Source organism: Embiotoca jacksoni, unplaced genomic scaffold (genome assembly GCF_022577435.1).
Source record: "Embiotoca jacksoni isolate LCO1_2020_lvr unplaced genomic scaffold, fEmbJac1.0.p SCAF_17, whole genome shotgun sequence".
In the NCBI taxonomy this organism is placed as follows: Eukaryota; Metazoa; Chordata; class Actinopteri; family Embiotocidae; genus Embiotoca; species Embiotoca jacksoni.
The window spans coordinates 11,842,021-11,860,383 of record NW_027185307.1 but is presented as its reverse complement, the minus strand read 5'-3'; the positions used below and the strand labels follow the sequence as shown (position 1 = coordinate 11,860,383).

The following is an 18,363-nucleotide window of genomic DNA, read 5'->3' as shown; positions in this document are numbered from 1 at the left end:
GTATTGTCTAGCTTTAAGTATAATTTCACACTCTATCCTGACCGTAAAATTGTGTGTCCAGTAATCATGTTGAATCTGAAATCTGACAAAGATGTCAAACCCTACAAAGCTCATTGATAGAACGACAGAGCCTTCAATGTAGTCCTTAATGCACCTGATGTGTAAGGGCTAAAAAAACAAACATCTGGGAGTCATGGAAACAAGTGGATTTACTTAAAAGGACATATAGAAAAATCACTGCAGGCACATGTTCGACTTGGCCAGTGTTTGGTTTATTCTGTTTGTCAGGTCAAAACACAAGAAGATTGTGTCTCCCCTTGGTGGAAAGTAAGGCTGACGGGGGAGGAGTGTGTGTGTGTGGGGGGGGGGGGGGCAAACGCACTGTGGCCTGGTGATCAGCTACTGTTTCCACATGTGCCACAGCTAACAGTGAAAATGACCAGATGATAAAAGACAAAACCTGCCTGTTTCCATTATGGAATTCGCCCTGTGTTGCGGAGGAGAGGGGAAACAGTGACGACAGGTTCAGGTCTTGGAATTAACAGAGTTGGTTTGTGTTTTAATCCCCCCAAGGAGTCACCTGTGAACAGTTAGACTCCAGAGAATGGGGCCACATTTGCTGCCTGGCCCCACACAGCAGGCAGATCTGGTTTAAGTTAATGTATTTTTACCAGGTAAGAGGGCAACATTCAAACAATAACCTTTTAGTGTATGTCACTGTTCTGAGGAGATTTATGGCAAAAACATCATAGCAAAAACAGAATCTGTTATCTTTTATAACACTTAATCAGACTAGATTATGGAGTTATTTTGAAGGAGGTCAGGTAGCACAATTAATAAATAAGATCTTAAGATCACCATGGAAACAATAAAAGTCCGTGAATATGTTTTTCTCTGCAGGGTTTCTGTGAATTTTAAACTAATAAAGTTTGAATTTGAACTTTTTGAGCGCATTATTGGGTAAAATAAAAAGAGATTCTGTTTGTAACACACTGTGGGCTCTACACGCACTACCTCGGACACGCACAGAGGTCTTGGCAGGAGCAAGTGGGCTGTTTCCAACCTTTGAAGAGGCGTGGTCAGAGGCGGCACTCTCCAAGCGAAGCCAAGTTGAGGATAAAATGTGGATAAGTGATGCTTTAGCTGCTTTGGTGCAAAAATCCCGAAAGAAGAAAGACCAACCTTTCCCTTTCAAACTGATGACAACCCAGTAAAGCGACCACATCTCATCTTTGAGTCATTTGATATGGCACCCAACAACGACAGTCATCACCGCTCCACCTGAGCTCTGCTACCGACTTTGGAGCGTTTTTTTTTTTTTTTTTTTTTTTTTTTTTAAACACCCTTCTTGGTGCAGACGTTTTCTCACAGCCAGATCTCTGTCAGGATCTCCAGAAGCGGGCTCCTTTCCGATTCATTAAAGGTAAATTATTTCCAAAGCCTACATTAAATCACACCACTCCATTGCTGTTTCAAAACGCATTACTCTTCACATTTTCCATTAGATATTGGCTCGTTACATCAGCCTATGTCAGCATCGCTGCTTGCATACTAAAAAAGTTCAATGAAAGCATACGTTTACATCGAGCTTTGTGAATACAGGAGCCACATTAGGCATCATTCTGTGACCTTAACTACATTTATAGCAGCTGTACTACTCATTTAAATTTGAAATGCAGTATTTATTTTCCGAAAAGATGTCCTTCTTTTTATTTGTATTTAGGGACAAAGTTGTAAAATCTTCAAGGTTGGACACTTGTTATTGATTTTGTTCAATCCTCTAGTCATTCCCAGCCTGCCAGATTACCCCAGCTGAACCCATTCATTTACCTGTGGCACAGTCACAGACCAAGTGTCTGCAAGCCAGTGCACCATCCTCACCAAGTTCAATATTGACCCAAGTTATTCAGCAAATTTGATACAGAACGTCAGTTCCAATCCTTCCAATAATCCTGTTTTTCTCTCTCCTTTCGTCTTTTTTACCAGCTCACATTGTAGAGGAGTTTCTTCTGGCACACAACTTTTTCCACCCCATCCATCCCACTTGAGTTTGAGAGGATCCCCACATTGCTAGCACCAGACTTTCCAAGGATGAGACGCGTGTCCCCGCACTGGCTGAGAGGCATGTCCCTATTCCTGCTGCTCCAGACAGCGACATCCATGGTGATGCTTCCAAACTCCACAGGCTGGGGGCAGATCTTGGACAAGTATCTGGACGAGGATGGGGACTGGTGGGAGGCCAAACAGAGGGGGAAGAGGGCCATTACCGACAGCGATGCTCAGCAAATCCTGGACCTTCACAACAAGCTCAGAGGCCAGGTTTATCCTCCTGCTTCCAACATGGAGTACATGGTAGGTGGATGGAGGATGCAGAGGTGTTGTCTGTGCAGCTTTGTGATCGATTCCCATGATGCTGTGCATTTAATCTCCATGCTGTTTATACGTGTTAAAACATTTTGACCCTACTCTGAACTCCTTAAGAGTCGTGCACACTTGTGGGCCATATAGCTTAGTGAAGTGACCCAGTCACCAGACTGCCTGGCACTTCGCCCACTTGGCTCACACATGCAGCATGCCAGCATCTAAGCACTTTCACACATGAACCTCCACACACACACATTTGTACCCATGTGACTTTGGTTGTTTTGCCAGAAGAGAAGAATTTCATCAACTTGCCAATAATCACATTTCTCCAGCGTTTTCTTTTCTTTCTTTTTTTTTTTTTTTAACTCATGCTAAGAGATTTGTTTGACTTTATCCTTTAGCCATCACGTGTATGTACAGTGCCAGATCACTTTTCACAGTGCAATTAGAATCAGAGCACGGCACCAGGGCTTGTTTTACCAGCTGTCTCACCCCCCACTAAACACACACATGCACATGGGCACCACACACCTTCTGAAACTTAGTGCTGCACAGATCTGGAACTTTTCCAAATGCACTACATGTGTAGGCACAGCTTGACCAATACAGTGCATTGTCACCAATGGTAGGAGGTTAAAAATCAATACAATGTGCAGGAGGTAATGAGGGTTTTATCGTCCTTTCATCCTCATTTAAAGAGCTGCAGAACAAAAGGCAGGATTATTCTGTGGTAAAGGCAAATAAACAGTTCCTGCTGGGGGCAATTGCTGGACTGTGTAATTGTATAATTGAGAGGTTCGACTTGGGGACCACTTGTGTGTGTGTGTGTGTGTGTGTGTGTGTGTGTGTGTGTGTGTGTGTCTCGGCCTGGCAGGCTTCTGGTTGAGGCGCACGCGCACACACACACACACACACACACAGACACACACACACACAGACACAGACACAGACACATGCGAGTGGAGAAATGCTGAGCCAGCAGTGCACAGCTCTTTTCTACTGTCTCCTGTTACAGTTGGCTGTTTTTTTTTTGTTTTTTTTTTAACTCCAGGGGCACCCAGGGGTGAAATATGGAAAGGCATGCAACAAGAGGATGTGAGGGGCGAGAATGAGAGTGAAAGTTAGCAAGGAATGCAAGACAAATAGAAATAGACGCGTAAAATGATTAAAGTGCGAGGCAGATGGAGGGAGAGACAGCATAGCAAAACAGGTATCAAAATAATTAAAGTGAAGATGAAGAGGTGAGGTTAGAAGAAATCAGAAAAGAACTGACATTTGGAACACTTGTAAGAATAAGCTGAAATCTTACATGCATTTCTGTTGGTGTCAATATCTTTTAGGCTAAAACTGTTTAGGTCACAAAGTGGATTTTCAGTGATTGCTTTTGCAGTTTATTTTGAAAGGGTCCCTATATTTCTTAGATTCTCCTTCTGTCTGTGTTGAACTGCTGTCACCTTTCAGAAACCTCACAGCTTCACTGTACTGGAAGACTTCATAGACATGCTCGCCTGCTCTCCCGACACACTCATCCATGCAGATGCGCGCGCACACACACACACACACACACACACACACACACACACACACACACACACACACACACACACACACACACACACTCCCACAAATCCATGCGCACATACATAACTATTTGCCCATCAGCTCTTTTATTGTCCGCCATTGTACTAAACCACAACCCGAGTGACCCTCTGTGGCAATCATCACAGAGACTTGGAGATAACATCGATTCAAATCCCCTTCTTTCCTCCCCCTTCGTCTGCTTCCTTTTCTTGCCCTCTCTCTCTCTGCCTCCCTCTCCCTTATCCCTGTGGCTCCGTTCCCATTCTGTCATTATCCAACACAGAGGCCCAAAAAATTCCCCGGATAAGCATTCACACTCCGTAGTGATCCACAAAGCTTCGACGCAGCGTCAGTAGGGGGGGACAGCGGTTCTGCCTCTCACTCAAATGTTGACCCACAGGTATAAACAGAGAAGTGTCAGCGTTTGAAGCCCTGGAAGACAAACAGATGGCATCTTGGGAGAAAGGGCCCTGCCTGCCTTGATGTTTAACTTGGCTTTGCTGGCCTGCACTCAGGTCTGAGGTGGCTGTGATATTTGTGATTTATAATAAAGCGCTGGTGATATTTTTAGGGCCAGGGTGAAGTGGAGCTTCCCTGCAAGCATCTACTGTTTTAATTTATTGTTGAATAATGTGGTTGATGTGATTCATGACCTGTGGAGCCAAAAGAGATGTTAATTAAGGTCTTGGCGAATACATTTGCCTTGAATTTATCCAATATGTTTAATTATGGCAACATGGACAAGCTTCTGAAACAGTATTTAGACAGGATGAATGGTAGGAAAACTGGCTTAGACTAATAAAGCTGCTAAATACATCTTCAGACCTGTAAAGTCGAAAGGACAACAGTATCCCAAAAAAAGCAACCCTGAAGTCACAAAGCTGTACGCTCATGGGGCCTCACCTGAACTGACTGTATCCCAACCCTTACTCCAAACAGTTTGGTCAAAGGCTTCCTATCTAATCCTTCCCTCAGCTTTACTTTCCCATTTCTCATATCTTCCCCTGCTTTTCAGTATTTCTCGGCATGCACCATTGATTATGAGCAGGAAACCCATACTTGCAAAGGAAGTAGCCCTCCGTACCAGAATGCAACCAGATGACCGAGGAAGAAAAAAAAAACCCGGCCACAAATGAAGTGTTATGCGAAATAAACAATGCAGTGTGCACAGCGCTGAAAGACTTTAGCAGGGGAGGTGTTTTTCTTTACGGGCCCCGCAGAAGTGCGGTCGGAGAGGTTGGTGGGCGGCGGGGTTTGTGGTTATAAGGCCTGCTCTGCCAGGCTAACTGTGCAAATAGCAGCTTGACATGCCGGCTGTGCACTGTACAGACTCAACAGCTGAAAAATATGTCTCAGTCGCCACTTTCTGAGCTTGCTTCTACTGCAACTTTTCTGGATAATGGAATGAGTCCCTCACCTTGAAGGAGCTGCTTATAGTTATCATTATTTATCACAAATCATGTCTGTGTTTTCAGATCCATACCCGGTTATTAATGGTTCAAAACATTATGTCGACCACACTCAAGTACAGAGTGTCTTCTGTGCTGTGGTTTGCAGATCGTTTGGCAGTTACCACAACTCAATTTTAATCTGCATAAATAATGAATTTTGCAAAAGGAAGCCATTCTTTGGCAAAATCAAAGAGGAAAATGATGTAGACAGAAATCAAGGTTATGAATTGATGGCCTTCCTTGAACATTCCTCCAATACGGATGATGACCAGGATTAAATCTGTTGGTGACGTAAAAAACAGATATGACAATATTGACATGTGGATATTTATTTGCAGCTCACTGCCAACAGAGGTCAAACTCAAACTCATGAGAACAAATTCTCATTCCTGTTTTAGCCCTGGCTCTGTCAGTCGTCATCTGACCTTACTGTGAAAGACAGACCACGGGCAACTGCAGATGAAGTTGCCGTTAACACTGATATGCTCCCTCTTTGGAGGTGTAGAGGAGAATTTTTATGTGTTTGTTCTATATGCCAGTTATGTAACCTTTCCACAAGTCTCGGGTCTTCAGATCTAACATTCCCCTCTGTGTCAAACAATATCACGCTGGTGTTGTTGATTTAAACAAATATGTCCACTCAACAGCCAACAGGATTCCCAGAAACAGCTGAAGAAACTGCTCAGTTAAGAGTTAATTTGCAGCACTGCCAGACATCCTGTTGTTAGGTAGGTGTGTGTTTCGGGAGTAATGCAGAGAGCAGGAGTTGTTTCTGGTGGGACTGAAAGTGGGTGACTGATAATGGAGAAGGAGGAGGAGGTGGAAGTGGGGTTATTTTAGTGTCTGTTATTGGATGAGATTTCACTGAGGGTAAGTTGAATTCCAGGGCCCGATGTGTGAAATGCAAAAACTTCTCACACCTTCGCTCGTATACTAATACATGTGCGCACACACACAAAACTAATTGACTTCCCTGTAGAATCCTGTTATATTAGTCATCCCAAAAGGTGAAAGTGAAGGTGTGCAATTAAAGGAACACACCGTGTCCTTCAGAGGAGTTACAGCTGGTATTATTCTAAAAAAAAATTTGAATAGTAGAATGTAGGTCAGCAGGGAGGATGGACGCTCTTTGCATTCCCAGAAAACCCCAGAATGGAAATACGATCCTTTAGTATCCTACCAGAGCCAAACTTGACTTGAGAGGGCAATTCAGAGGGAGGTAAAGAGAAAAAAAAGCTTGCACCCAGTCATCTCACCAGAGACATATGGAAGGTATTACTTAAAGAAAAACAGCTTTTGCATTTTTTGAATAACATCCAATCTCACGGGAAACCCCATCCGGAGAAAAGTCAGCTGAGTGGCAGCGAGAAAATTTAAAAAGCTCCACAGCAGCAGCAGCAACACATCAAGACAGTTTAGTTTAAAGATCAGTGGAGCTCTTCAGCAGCTCAGTCCCTCTTACGCATCATGACATATGATAAGTAATGCTTGTTCAATATGTTTTTAATTAGTCTACCATCTCTCATCACATTACTGACCACAGAACAAAGACTGTACAGCAGTAGTATCTCCATGTACTCACTAGCACTCCTCTAACCTGACATTGCCATTATTTATCACCACTTTGCATCAAATATAAATCGAGAAAAATCTACTTTTTTTTTTTCCCCATCATACCTCCTGTGCAGGTGTGGGACACCGAGTTGGAGCGTACAGCAGAGGAGTGGGCAGAGACCTGTCTGTGGGAGCACGGTCCGGCGAGCTTATTGCCACAGATCGGGCAGAACCTGGGGGCACACTGGGGAAGGTAAACAATCTGTTAGTATAGACACTTTGTGCAAGTATTTTACATTTGATGACCAAATAAAGCCCAAAGAAAGGCATGAAACATGTTCTTTTCTCTCCCTCTAAAACTAGTCATTTTTACTTTTCTGTCAGTGTGGGATCACAAGAACTGTGGCTTGCTTGTTGCAGACCAATCTGTTTTGTTTCACATGACCAATTTAGCTTTGTAAAATGCTGTCATTTTTGTAAAGAAGTGGATCCAAAAGCACAACAGTGAGGCAGGTTGTACAACAACAACTTACTTACCAACAATTGGTAAAGTTACAAATCCCAAGCTGGTGGACACGATGCAGAGGGGGAACAAGAGGCAAAAAAACAGGCTGGGTACAAAGTTAACAGAAACAGAACACTAGGGAAACTAAGGTTTATGATCTGGGACACAAAAACTTAAGATATGGCAAACAGAGAGCAGACATACAGAGTGGACTGCATGGTAGTGTGGCTACAGGTGAACAGATTCAGGAAGTGGGAGCAGGTAGGGTGGGTGTGGCAGGAAATAAATTGGCAGAGAGCGAGAGAGACTGGGAACCTCTGGTGGGTGGAGGTGACAATGAAGGAAACACATTTTTAAAACTGAGAAGCAGAAAGACAGAAGATCATAACTGTGAGAAATGCATTACATCCATTCATAACATTAGTAGAATCTCTCTGAGACACTCTTGAAAGTTTGTAGGTAGAGCTTGCACACATCCCAGCAGAGACACAAGACTAAAGAAATGTTTCTTGTAATATTGTCATCATACATTTGGCTACTGATCTCTTCAGGCATCGTCCACCCACGTTCCACGTGCAGGCCTGGTATGACGAAGTGAAAGACTACTCCTTCCCTTACCCTCAGGAGTGCAACCCTTACTGTCCCTTCAGATGCTCCGGCCCAGTTTGTACACATTACACACAGGTAGTGAGATCACTACCATACCTTTTTAAGACTTTAGAGATTTAAGACTGTACAATGAGCAAATTTGTGTCACTCAGTTGTGTTTCACTGTCCATCTTGTCACTCTTCTGTAGCTGGTCTGGGCCACCAGCAGTCGGATCGGCTGTGCCGTCAACTTGTGTTACGACATGAATGTGTGGGGACAGATTTGGGCCAAAGCAGTCTATCTTGTTTGCAACTATTCACCAAAGTAAGCACATATGTTGTGTGTCAACTGCGTGACTGATATACAGGCTTCAAAAGTAACAAGAATCTTTCACATAACCTTTCAGTGGGACATCATAGTATCATTTGCAGATTAATTGGAAAATGTTTTCAGTCATACTTGAAGTTGGGTGTGGGTTATGAGTTTTGTTTAATGTGTTCGCTTCAATAATCCTTGTTTGTTACTTCACCTGAACAGAGGAAACTGGTGGGGCCACGCACCTTATAAACATGGCACCTCCTGCTCTGCCTGTCCTCCCAGCTATGGAGGAGGTTGCAAGGACAACCTCTGCTACAAAGGTATGCCCGAGCGACACAGAGAAAGACAGAGTAAGACAGCCTGAGGAAAGAACTGCACATCACACCCTGTTTTTGTTACTTTAGTTGAAGATGACAGTTCCAATCCTCCACCAGAGGAAAGAGAAGAAAACAACTTCATTGAGCCGGAGGCCCCCCGTACTATGAGGCCCCGGTCCAGGGCCTCTAAGCCTGAGCCTCCCAGCCTCCCCGCCCTGGCCCCCACCAAGCCCCCCACAGAGGACCTGCCGAAGAATGAAGTGGTCAACACACAGCAGATGTGTAAGCTGCCATTTAACTGTTTATTCTGGATCTGGTTTCATCTCAAAATGGGGTTGTAGGATATGGTTTTAGGAGTGGGAGGGGCAGAGAGTGGAAGTACAGGACAATGTGCACTTTACAGAAAAAGAAAACTTTTCAAAATTGTGACCAAAGAAATGGAGAAGAGCCGCTTGCTAAGTGTTGAGCAAGCAATAATGTATAACAAGCGTAAAGAAAATAGACCTTGACCGGAAATATTTTTCTTGCAATTTATCTTAAATTGCCTTGATGTTCTGTGGCCTTTATATGTCATCTCCCTGATTAACCCTGACAGTTTCTGAAGTGTACTTAATATTGCAAGTCACTCTTTGGAGCAGGGAGGGGAGGTCTATTTTAGCATGATACTCAGAGTGTGTGTTTGTTTTTGGCTGGCTGAGGAGGGTTGTGGGGTGAGAGGGGCTCGCTGTGGTTTTTAAATGGATTCCTCTCTGCAGCGCGAGGGGCCTGTGCTTGTAAGATGAGATGCTTCCTCCAGTTTTAGTGACCACCCTGAATCTTGTTGTAGGAATTCTTGTCTTTGGTTCTTGAAGCATCACAACAGTGTCTCCACCGACTTTCACTCAACTGAAGCTTTTAGAAAGCAGTCACCTGCATCAAAGCTGCTACAACCTACGTGTTGTTGCCCGTTCCAGTTCTCAAAGGCATCTGTGTTTATGTGTTTCAGCTCAGCTAGTGACCTGTGACACCAAGCTTCGAGATCAGTGTAAAGGAACACCATGTAACAGGTACGGGGAAGGTACAACAGGATAAAAACCATAACACAAAGAAAACTATACAGTCAATTTACAAATGGTTGTTTTTTTATTTACAGATATGAGTGTCCAGCTGGATGCCTCGATACTACAGGAAAAGTAGTTGGGACAGTTTACTATGAAATGGTGAGGACACAAGTGGATGTACTCATGTGAGGCGTCCAAGATGAGGCATTTACACACTACACAGGATACAATGATCAATTGTCCTTTCTTACGCCCACTTTCGAACCCAACTCCCTCCGTCTTTTGGGTCAAGCTACTTTCATGCTCATACTGCAGTGTAGTCTAAACAAGGCATAAACCAAATTGTGTCGCTTCACTACAGCCTGTATCTATTCAATAAAAAAAAAAATCATTGGGAAAGACAGGTGCTAACTTCTAACTGCTGTGTCAACAAAATGTAAATTATGTTGTCAATAAAATCTTTTTTTTTTTTTTTTTCAGCAATCAAGTGCGTGCAGAGCCGGTCTGCATGCTGGTATCATAGATAATGATGGAGGATGGATGGATGTAACAAGACAAGGAAGAAAGGACTTTTTCATCAAATCCAACAAGAACGGAGTTCAATCGCTTGGGTGGGACAATAATATTAGAAACAACATTGCTGTAAACTTATACTGAAGATATTTGTTTGTGATATTGGTAGAATACAATGAGTGTTAATGGAAATAATGAAATCTGATGTTGTTGTCTGCATGTCCTCTCAACAGGAAGTACCAAAGTGCTAATTCCTTCACAGTTTCCAGAGTGACAGGTTAGTCTGACAATGTTGTTTATTATAAAATTTGCTAGACCAGTATGTTGACACTCACTGTATTTCTTTCTTACAGTTAAAGCCATCACTTGTGAAACCACAGTTGCACTACTGTGTCCATTTGAAAAACCTGCAAAACATTGTCCGAGGTATGGACCTTGCTGTACTGTATGTCTTACCGAATGTCAGTCTCTTTAATAACTTATGGTGCCCAGCTTCATGTCTATTACAGTTGTTACTACCTTCAAATTGTTGTCTTTTTAGGTTGTACTGCCCAAGAAACTGTCTAGAAGAGAATCCTCACATATCCAGAGTAATCGGTACCAGAATATACTCAGATGTAAGTCCCTGTTTATGAAGCTTAAAGTACCTGTTCACAACCGTCTGAGTTCTACATGAATTTAGAAACAGAAATAACGTGTTACTTTTCTGAAATGTTACTTTTCCTATGTCATGATCCTGCAGAAGTCCAGTATTTGTCGAGCTGCAGTCCACACTGGAGTCATCAGGAACAATGTGGGTGGTTACATCGATGTGATGCCAGTGGAGAAACGGAAATACTACATCGCCTCATACCAAAATGGCATTTCCTCAGAGAGGTAAGAGATAGCTCATCTACATGTAACAAACATGACCTATGTGGATAGCATGTGTGGGCAAATTGGCATGTGGCTTATGTAGTGAAATTAGTAACACTTTTTTGTTGTCATTGTGCAACGAAAACTTTTACCACCATTGTAGAAACACTAAGGGAGGAAAGTGAAGGGGTTAATGCATTGTGGCCCAGAGAGGAGGAGGAAAAAAATCAATGGGTCACAGGTGGAGAGAAATGTATCCACTCTTTCCTCCTTGTGGACCCAATCTTTTCAAGATTCAGGCAGTTCATTACATCTTGCATGCAGTGCACATGGGAGGGTGATTAGCATGCTTCTGGTTTGAAATAATTAATTGTTTTGCAATTAGCTCAGAGAAATTGATTGCATCTTTATTGGTTTGTTTTGTTTTGGTTGTAAGTCAGGAAGGACAACCAGTAAACACAAGTCAAATGTTTAATATGGTGGCCCAGATAAAGTAAAAAACACATATCAACAAACAAGCACATAAAGCAGTGAAAAGCCAAAGCAGTGAGGAAATAGCATCTTAACAGCAGTTATCCCAAAGGGGATCAATACTGGGTGACAGTTTTGACAGGTTTAGCTTAGTCCAAACAATATGGTGGATGACCTTGAGCTGAATAAGATTCATGAAAGCAAATGCAAAAAAAAGTTTGAGTTTTTTGTTTTGCAGAAGCGTGTGAAATAATTAATGTTAAACAGGTTGAAATATTGTAATAATTGAAAGTAGGACTGTTTCAGGTTTGTTTATGATATTCAAGACTGTAAACATAATTGTAACCTAGTACAGAACAACATAAGGTCACGAATTAACAAAGTGAGAATAAGTCTTACCTGTAACCTAAATTGACCTCTGAATAGTTTTCATGAGTGGTTAATTGTTCTAATACAGTAAGAATTGGTCATCAGTAGAAGGAAATGAATAATTTCCTGCATCTGAACCCATACAAGGGTCAAAAACACTGAGACTATATTGGCCATGTCGGTAATTTACACGAAGATGCTGAGAAAGTTTGCAAGTAAACCAAAAATATCTTTGCATAGAGGGAGGACTAAGCTTCGTGAAAATTGAGACAAAGACAGCAAATTCATAGGTTAACAATAGTATACTCAGTCAGAGACGATAAAACACCTCAAGGCAGGTCTGCACGTAGAGCACTTCATCGTCCACAAAGGGGAATATTTTTGCTGATATCACCCCACTGTTGTTCCATGTTTACTCTGAAGAGGAGAGTTGAGAGTAGCCTGCCCCTGTTGGTGCCACGTGCTAACACAGAGGAGGAAACTAGCGACATCATAGGTTTGTACGGTGGCTGTTGGAATGTTAAGAAGCTTAATTCAGGCAATAAAGCACTCACCCAATTCAAATCTATGCCGTGGAAAAATGCTGTTTTTTGCAGAGCTCTTCTGTATGAAGAGAAGTAAGCAGATCTGATCTGAGTCAGGAGATTCTAACCTATCTCCGGTATGAAGGAGGGGACCATTTTTTAATAAAACCGCTGGTCAGTCAAGACGTTGTTGATGCTAATAAAGTGAGGGCATGTGTTGAATACATGCTGTACCACCCTCCTGCAGCATTTGGGTCACAGGTTCATACCAGCCTCTTTTCTAAGTTAAAAGTGACCCACATACTGTGTTCCAGTTTTTAAGAGATATTAAATTGCACCTACTTTGGATTGTTCTGTGGTCTGCAGAATAGTTATTGGTAACATGGCCTATGTAGAGGAGAGACTGATTTGCACAGTCTGATTTATTAAAAGCCCTTTCCTCTCTCCTTTCGTCTGCTCTCACTTCCCTTGTCTCCACTTCATTTATCTTTGTCACACTGCTGAGATGCTTGACGTCTGCCCATCATTTATCTGTCTCCTTTAACTTTACAACATGTCTGTCTTTGTAGGATTAACACGTGAAGGCCGCTATGTTTGTGTAAAAATGGTTGGTTTATTTGTTTTCTCAGGGAACTTCAGCCTCTATCTGTTTGTGTCCTATCTGTCATCAGAGTGTCAGACAACACACTGACGCGTACATTTCTCCACAAAAAACAGCCTATCTGTTTGTGTGTGTCTGTCATCCGCGTCTCCCCGCAAAAGGCTGGGACATGTTCTGTATCTGACACATGCCGTGCCCAGACTGACTCTCCCTCTCGTGTCTTTCTTTCCTTCAGCCTTCAAAACCCTCCTGGAGGGAAGGCGTTCCGGGTGTTCGCTGTGATTTGAGTGCCCCAGAGGGCGGCTTCGCCAAACATAAAAGCGCACTTGGGCTGTTGAATAGGGGGTAATCAAGCCATGTTGTCAAACTCAATGACTGAAATGTTTCTGGCTTTGCTACACTTCAGAGGTTAGAGGTCGTCACCATGACAGCGTAAACCCAGCAACAAAAACTTGACATGTACACAATGAGAACCTGTCTGTACTCACTCTCATGGAATTCGCAGTTTGTCAGCTTTGTTATTTTATAAACTGTAAATATTGCTGATTATTTAGTTGTACATATTTGTGAATAGTATTACAGTTGTTTTGTTTATGTGCCATTGTCTTGCCTTTTAAACAGCTATCTGTATTAATATTGAGTATAGAAATCCTATAATATAACATTATAATGGCACTTTTAAATGAATATCATTTGCATTGTATTAAGTCTGGCACATTTTTTTTTTTTTTTTTTTTTTTTACATTTATTGGTGCTTTGGAGAGGTGTCCTGTTATATTTTGTACTTTTTTAATGATTGGGGGAAAAATGTCATGCATTTATTTTTATATGATTATGCTTTACATCAGTATGATTTGTAAAGGATGCTGCTATTTGTTTTATGTGTTGTTATTTTAATTCTGATGGGTTTTGTTTGTATTTTTCCAGATATTGTGGTTTAGTTAAAACTCCCTGCAGGTCGGGAAGGACACTCATCCCTTAGAGTTGTCATTCTCTTAACAAAACCTACGTGCTTTCATGATGCATTTTTGCTGGATTTTGCTACTCCAAAGATATTTTCAGGTCATATCTAACCATCTCTATTTGACTTTGATGAACTGAAACAATAATATGCAAAAGCTTTTTTCAGACAATTTGTAGGTTGTTCATAATTTTACCAGCTCTCTGCTTTACTCTGAGCTGCAATCATTACAATGAGCAATTAACTGTATTGCTGTCTCTGTTCCTCTCTGCATTACATCGATTTTCCTACCTCAGTTGGTTAGGAAAAGTTCATTTTGCAATAAAACAATAGAATGACCACGATTTTCTATCAGACATTTGCTTTTGGCATTTAAAGTCAATTTCATAGTTCACGGATGTTTTGGTTGAAAGTCTTCTGCATTATTGTTTGTATACATGTCTGTAACTAGTTGTATTATAATTAGGTTTAATGCTGGATGTCCTTCTGCCATGAATCCTCCAGAACATTAGAAAGGACTTTAAGGATCTGTTTTATCCGCCCCGAAATTCTTAATTCCAAACTTTACTTTTGAAGATCACAAATGTCTCATTCAGACTAATGTTAGTATTTGATTTACGCTGGGAATCTGTAGTGGGGTCATCTTAGTGTCTGTCACATGGGAGTGAGGTCGCCACTCTTTATTTGCCTCTGAGCAGCAGTAGAGCAAAACTACCAACCCATAATGGCTTCCCACCATATCCATATCTGATTGTGTTATGATGTCTGCTGGCTCCAACAGGCTGTGACTCAAGCTGCCAGTCATTGTTATTCCCCTGACAAGTGCTACTAAATATTCTATGATAGGCTGAATGGACAGCAGAGGCACTGGCCTGGTGACACCAATGTGACACTACATTAATGCAATCTTGTTAGATTAATTGTCTGTGTTAGACAGGTGTCAGTGGGAGGGAAATCGTAATTACATATATATTTGCATTAGCAAATGTCAGTGCACACATTGAGAAGCGCATGAGTGTAGTTGTAAATCAATGAAATGAGGAGATAATTTGTGTGTTTGAGTGTGTACTATATATTATTTCAGGTTCATTGTTGAGTCGCCCAAAAACTCAAAAACAATCACTGTGCAAAAACCCAGTAACACATTTATTTATTGTAGCTACAAATTGTTCAAATACAATCTAAGCCAGCAGTATATACTGTACATACGCATAACCACCTCTAGTATGTATAAAGTAACTTATTATCTATATCTATTCCCACACACCTTAGCACTATTTGTATTTATATATTCTTGCTCTTCCTTGCACATCTCAATGTAATGTGTCCTTTTTAAACTTGATCACCTGTGATTGGTCGAGCTCTGCAGGAGAAGGGTCTGTGGAGAGATTGATAGGCTGTCCATGTGCACCCAGGTCTTGTGAGAGAAAAAAGAGGCATACATCAGACAGGTGTCAAAATTCACAGCATGGTGCGTTGATAGGTGGCATTCAGAGGCTCTGAAGAATGAAAGGTAAAAGGACGAGCAGGAGAGTGAAAGGGAGAGACCAGAGGACAGAGAAAAGGGCAGGGAGATAACATGAAGGTTAGAGAAAACAGTGTGAAGTTTTGATTTTCTGACACCTTTATGGGCATAACATAAGGATACCCTCTGCACAGTTTCTCATCTTCTCCTACATCTTAGACTTTATGAAAACAAATTTAACAAAGTTTTCCAGGAGGAGTTTTAGAACTTAGACATACAAACAAAATACTGCGAGCCTTCAAATAATTAAAGAAGAACTGCAACAAATTACTTGATAGTGATAGATTATTGTGCGCTTTCACATGCAACCCACTGAGACTGTTCATTGGACCCACCAGACAGAGGCGGATGCATTAGGAGTAAACTGACAGAGCGACAGCCATAGGCCCATTAGGACCAAGGAGATTGAGTGCCGTGAAGACAGATGGGATGAAAGACAAGCTTGCAGCTAGCAGGGTCTGCATGGTGCCACGAGTGTTTTCAGACTGTCGTTTAAAATAAGGAAGGCCATTAATAACCTCCTCACTGTGCTCTGCTCTGCTGCAGTCTGGCGCTTCTTGCAGAGCTAAATGTGGCGCTGCATGGCAGCAGACTGGCAGACTGTGTCAAAGAGACCATATATACCTGAGGAGAGGGAAAGAGAGTGGAGAGAGGCAGCCAGACAGAGTTTGTATGTGCTTTGTGCTGTATATGTGTGTGCATGTGCTGTATTTTTGGGTATTTTTTTTTTTCTTTTACCCAGTTGTTTGTTTATGTGCTGTGTCTGCGCTGCCTGGCCCACTATAGTTGGATGAGAATCAGATAGCAGTGATGCAGTCAGGGAAGCCGTCAGCACCGAGGTGAAAAGTTATGGTTGCCAGTGGTAATGACTGTGTTCCTTCTTGTCATACCTTTACTTTGGCAGATGAACAAAACATAACATTTGACAGGGAGTGGGTTTTTTTACCCGCATGATCCAAAAATATTACATGTACATAGCCACACTATGAATGAGTTTTTGCAAAGATGGAGTGGGTACTTTGGTGGAGAAAAAAATAAGCTTTTGAGTGGCAAGGTGACTCATATAATTATTTAGTTATTTTAGGCCTCTATGCTTGTAAAACAAACCTCTGACAAATCTTAGACATTTGATTTATAATAACCATTCATTACCAAATGGCTCTCCTGTGACCAATCCACCCAACTTAACTGAAATTGGAAATTGTTTTGCATGTATTGCTCAAATTGCAATAAAACTGGATTTCTGGACATCCATTTGTACATGTTTTCATGCTTCGTATTCTTATATGAAACATGTTTATAATGATGTCACCTTGAAACATAAAACAGGTTGTCCATTATTTATATCCTCACAAAAGCCAGAGCAGTACGTGACATGTTGGGGTGCAGGCAGTGTGACTCAAGTGTCAAACTAACGGCTGCCTGCGTGTGAATGGCCATGGCATGCAGCTGTATATTTGCAACATAAGCCGCAGTGGCGCTTATTGAATCCCAGAACAAAACAGTGCCATTGGAGAGTGCTTTAGTTACAGCAGCTACACAATGTCAAAAACTCAGACTTGGCTGATGTGTTGTACCAGGTTAATTGCAGGGCACTTTAACAGATCAAATCCTGCCTGTCTTCCAATCCAACACAAATAAAAGAGGCTTTCCACAAGAAAAGGTTCCTTTGTTTGATAGAAAATTAAGAATTGTGAGCTTTTGCTGCAGCAAGATTATTTTGTTCATGTATACCCAGGTGAGTAAACCCAGTTAAGAACATCTGGCAGAGTTATTCTTTCCAAATTATGCTAAACACATATTTCCTATCTGCATATTTACATGTGCTGTCTGTCATGGTTTTCTTCTCTCATGTACACTGGCATCTCTGTCTCCACACAATGATGAGCATACATTCATCTTACTTCTGTCATGACAAGGCTACAGCTTTATTTTTAAGTGGTTCTTAGTTACTGAGGTGAAAAAAACCCTGCACATCAGATGATTTATTGTCAACAATTTGCACACATTCGACACCAAAACGGACATTTGTTCCTGTGTAAATAGGTGTCAGTGAAGCAGTTTTATGCTCTGAATGCAGATGTGAGCCACATGTAGAAGTATTCCTAAAACAAGCACAAGGGAAATTTGTGCTTACGGTACCTCTCCAGGAGGGGCTGGCTGCCTCCCAGACTGCACTGCTGTTAAACGGCTCCTTCGAGCAAATAATGACAGTCTGCATCAAATCTGGCCATTTAAAAAACTCATTAATATGTTTCCTTTTGAGGAGCATAAGTCATATTTTGTGGAACAATTTTTAAGCTTGTATTTTTTCTCCAGATACTTCAAAAGCACAATCTTTAATAGCAATCTTAATTTTACAGTGGGTATTGTTACAAGTGAGCAGCTAAATGGGCCGAGGTTTCCTGTTTATTCGCCAGATGTGAGTCAAATGAGATTACATTAATAATAACAACAATAATAATATTGTTGCACGGGATGTGGCATCAATCTTCACACACAAAGCCATGGATAATAGAGGAAATGGACTGAGTTTCAAAGGCCCAATCTGACTACCTGTGAGTAAAACAAAAACTTGTTTGCAAAGAGAAGGAAAATAAAATTTGAGAAAGATTTGGAACAGAAAGTAAGATCCCTGCCAGTACAACAAAAACAGTCTGAACAGCTATGCAGTCAAGTTGAGGGTCATGGCCAAACAATAAGGCCATGCATGGCAGATGGGCACACACACTCCTCTGCAGTCAGTCATAATATAAGAAAAAAGAAGTGGGAGAGTCTTAGGCCAAGGCTTAGAGGGCCCAGGGGTAGTGGGAGAGGATAACAGC

General features: G+C 41.7%; 1 protein-coding gene across 1 annotated transcript; it reads left to right on the top strand.

Moving 5' to 3' along the window:
- The first annotated feature begins 1,348 nt into the window (after nucleotides 1-1,348).
- crispld1a (cysteine-rich secretory protein LCCL domain containing 1a) lies at nucleotides 1,349-13,675 on the top strand. The gene is made up of 15 exons (XM_069151176.1): nucleotides 1,349-1,423; nucleotides 1,987-2,352; nucleotides 7,085-7,203; nucleotides 8,007-8,139; nucleotides 8,253-8,368; nucleotides 8,582-8,682; nucleotides 8,767-8,961; nucleotides 9,665-9,725; nucleotides 9,812-9,878; nucleotides 10,200-10,330; nucleotides 10,466-10,509; nucleotides 10,586-10,658; nucleotides 10,774-10,849; nucleotides 10,975-11,108; nucleotides 13,288-13,675. The coding sequence occupies exons 2-15, from the start codon at nucleotides 2,092-2,094 to the stop codon at nucleotides 13,337-13,339; spliced, it is 1,563 nt and encodes a 520-aa protein (XP_069007277.1). The 5' UTR covers nucleotides 1,349-1,423; nucleotides 1,987-2,091; the 3' UTR covers nucleotides 13,340-13,675.
- The last annotated feature ends 4,688 nt before the right edge of the window (nucleotides 13,676-18,363 follow it).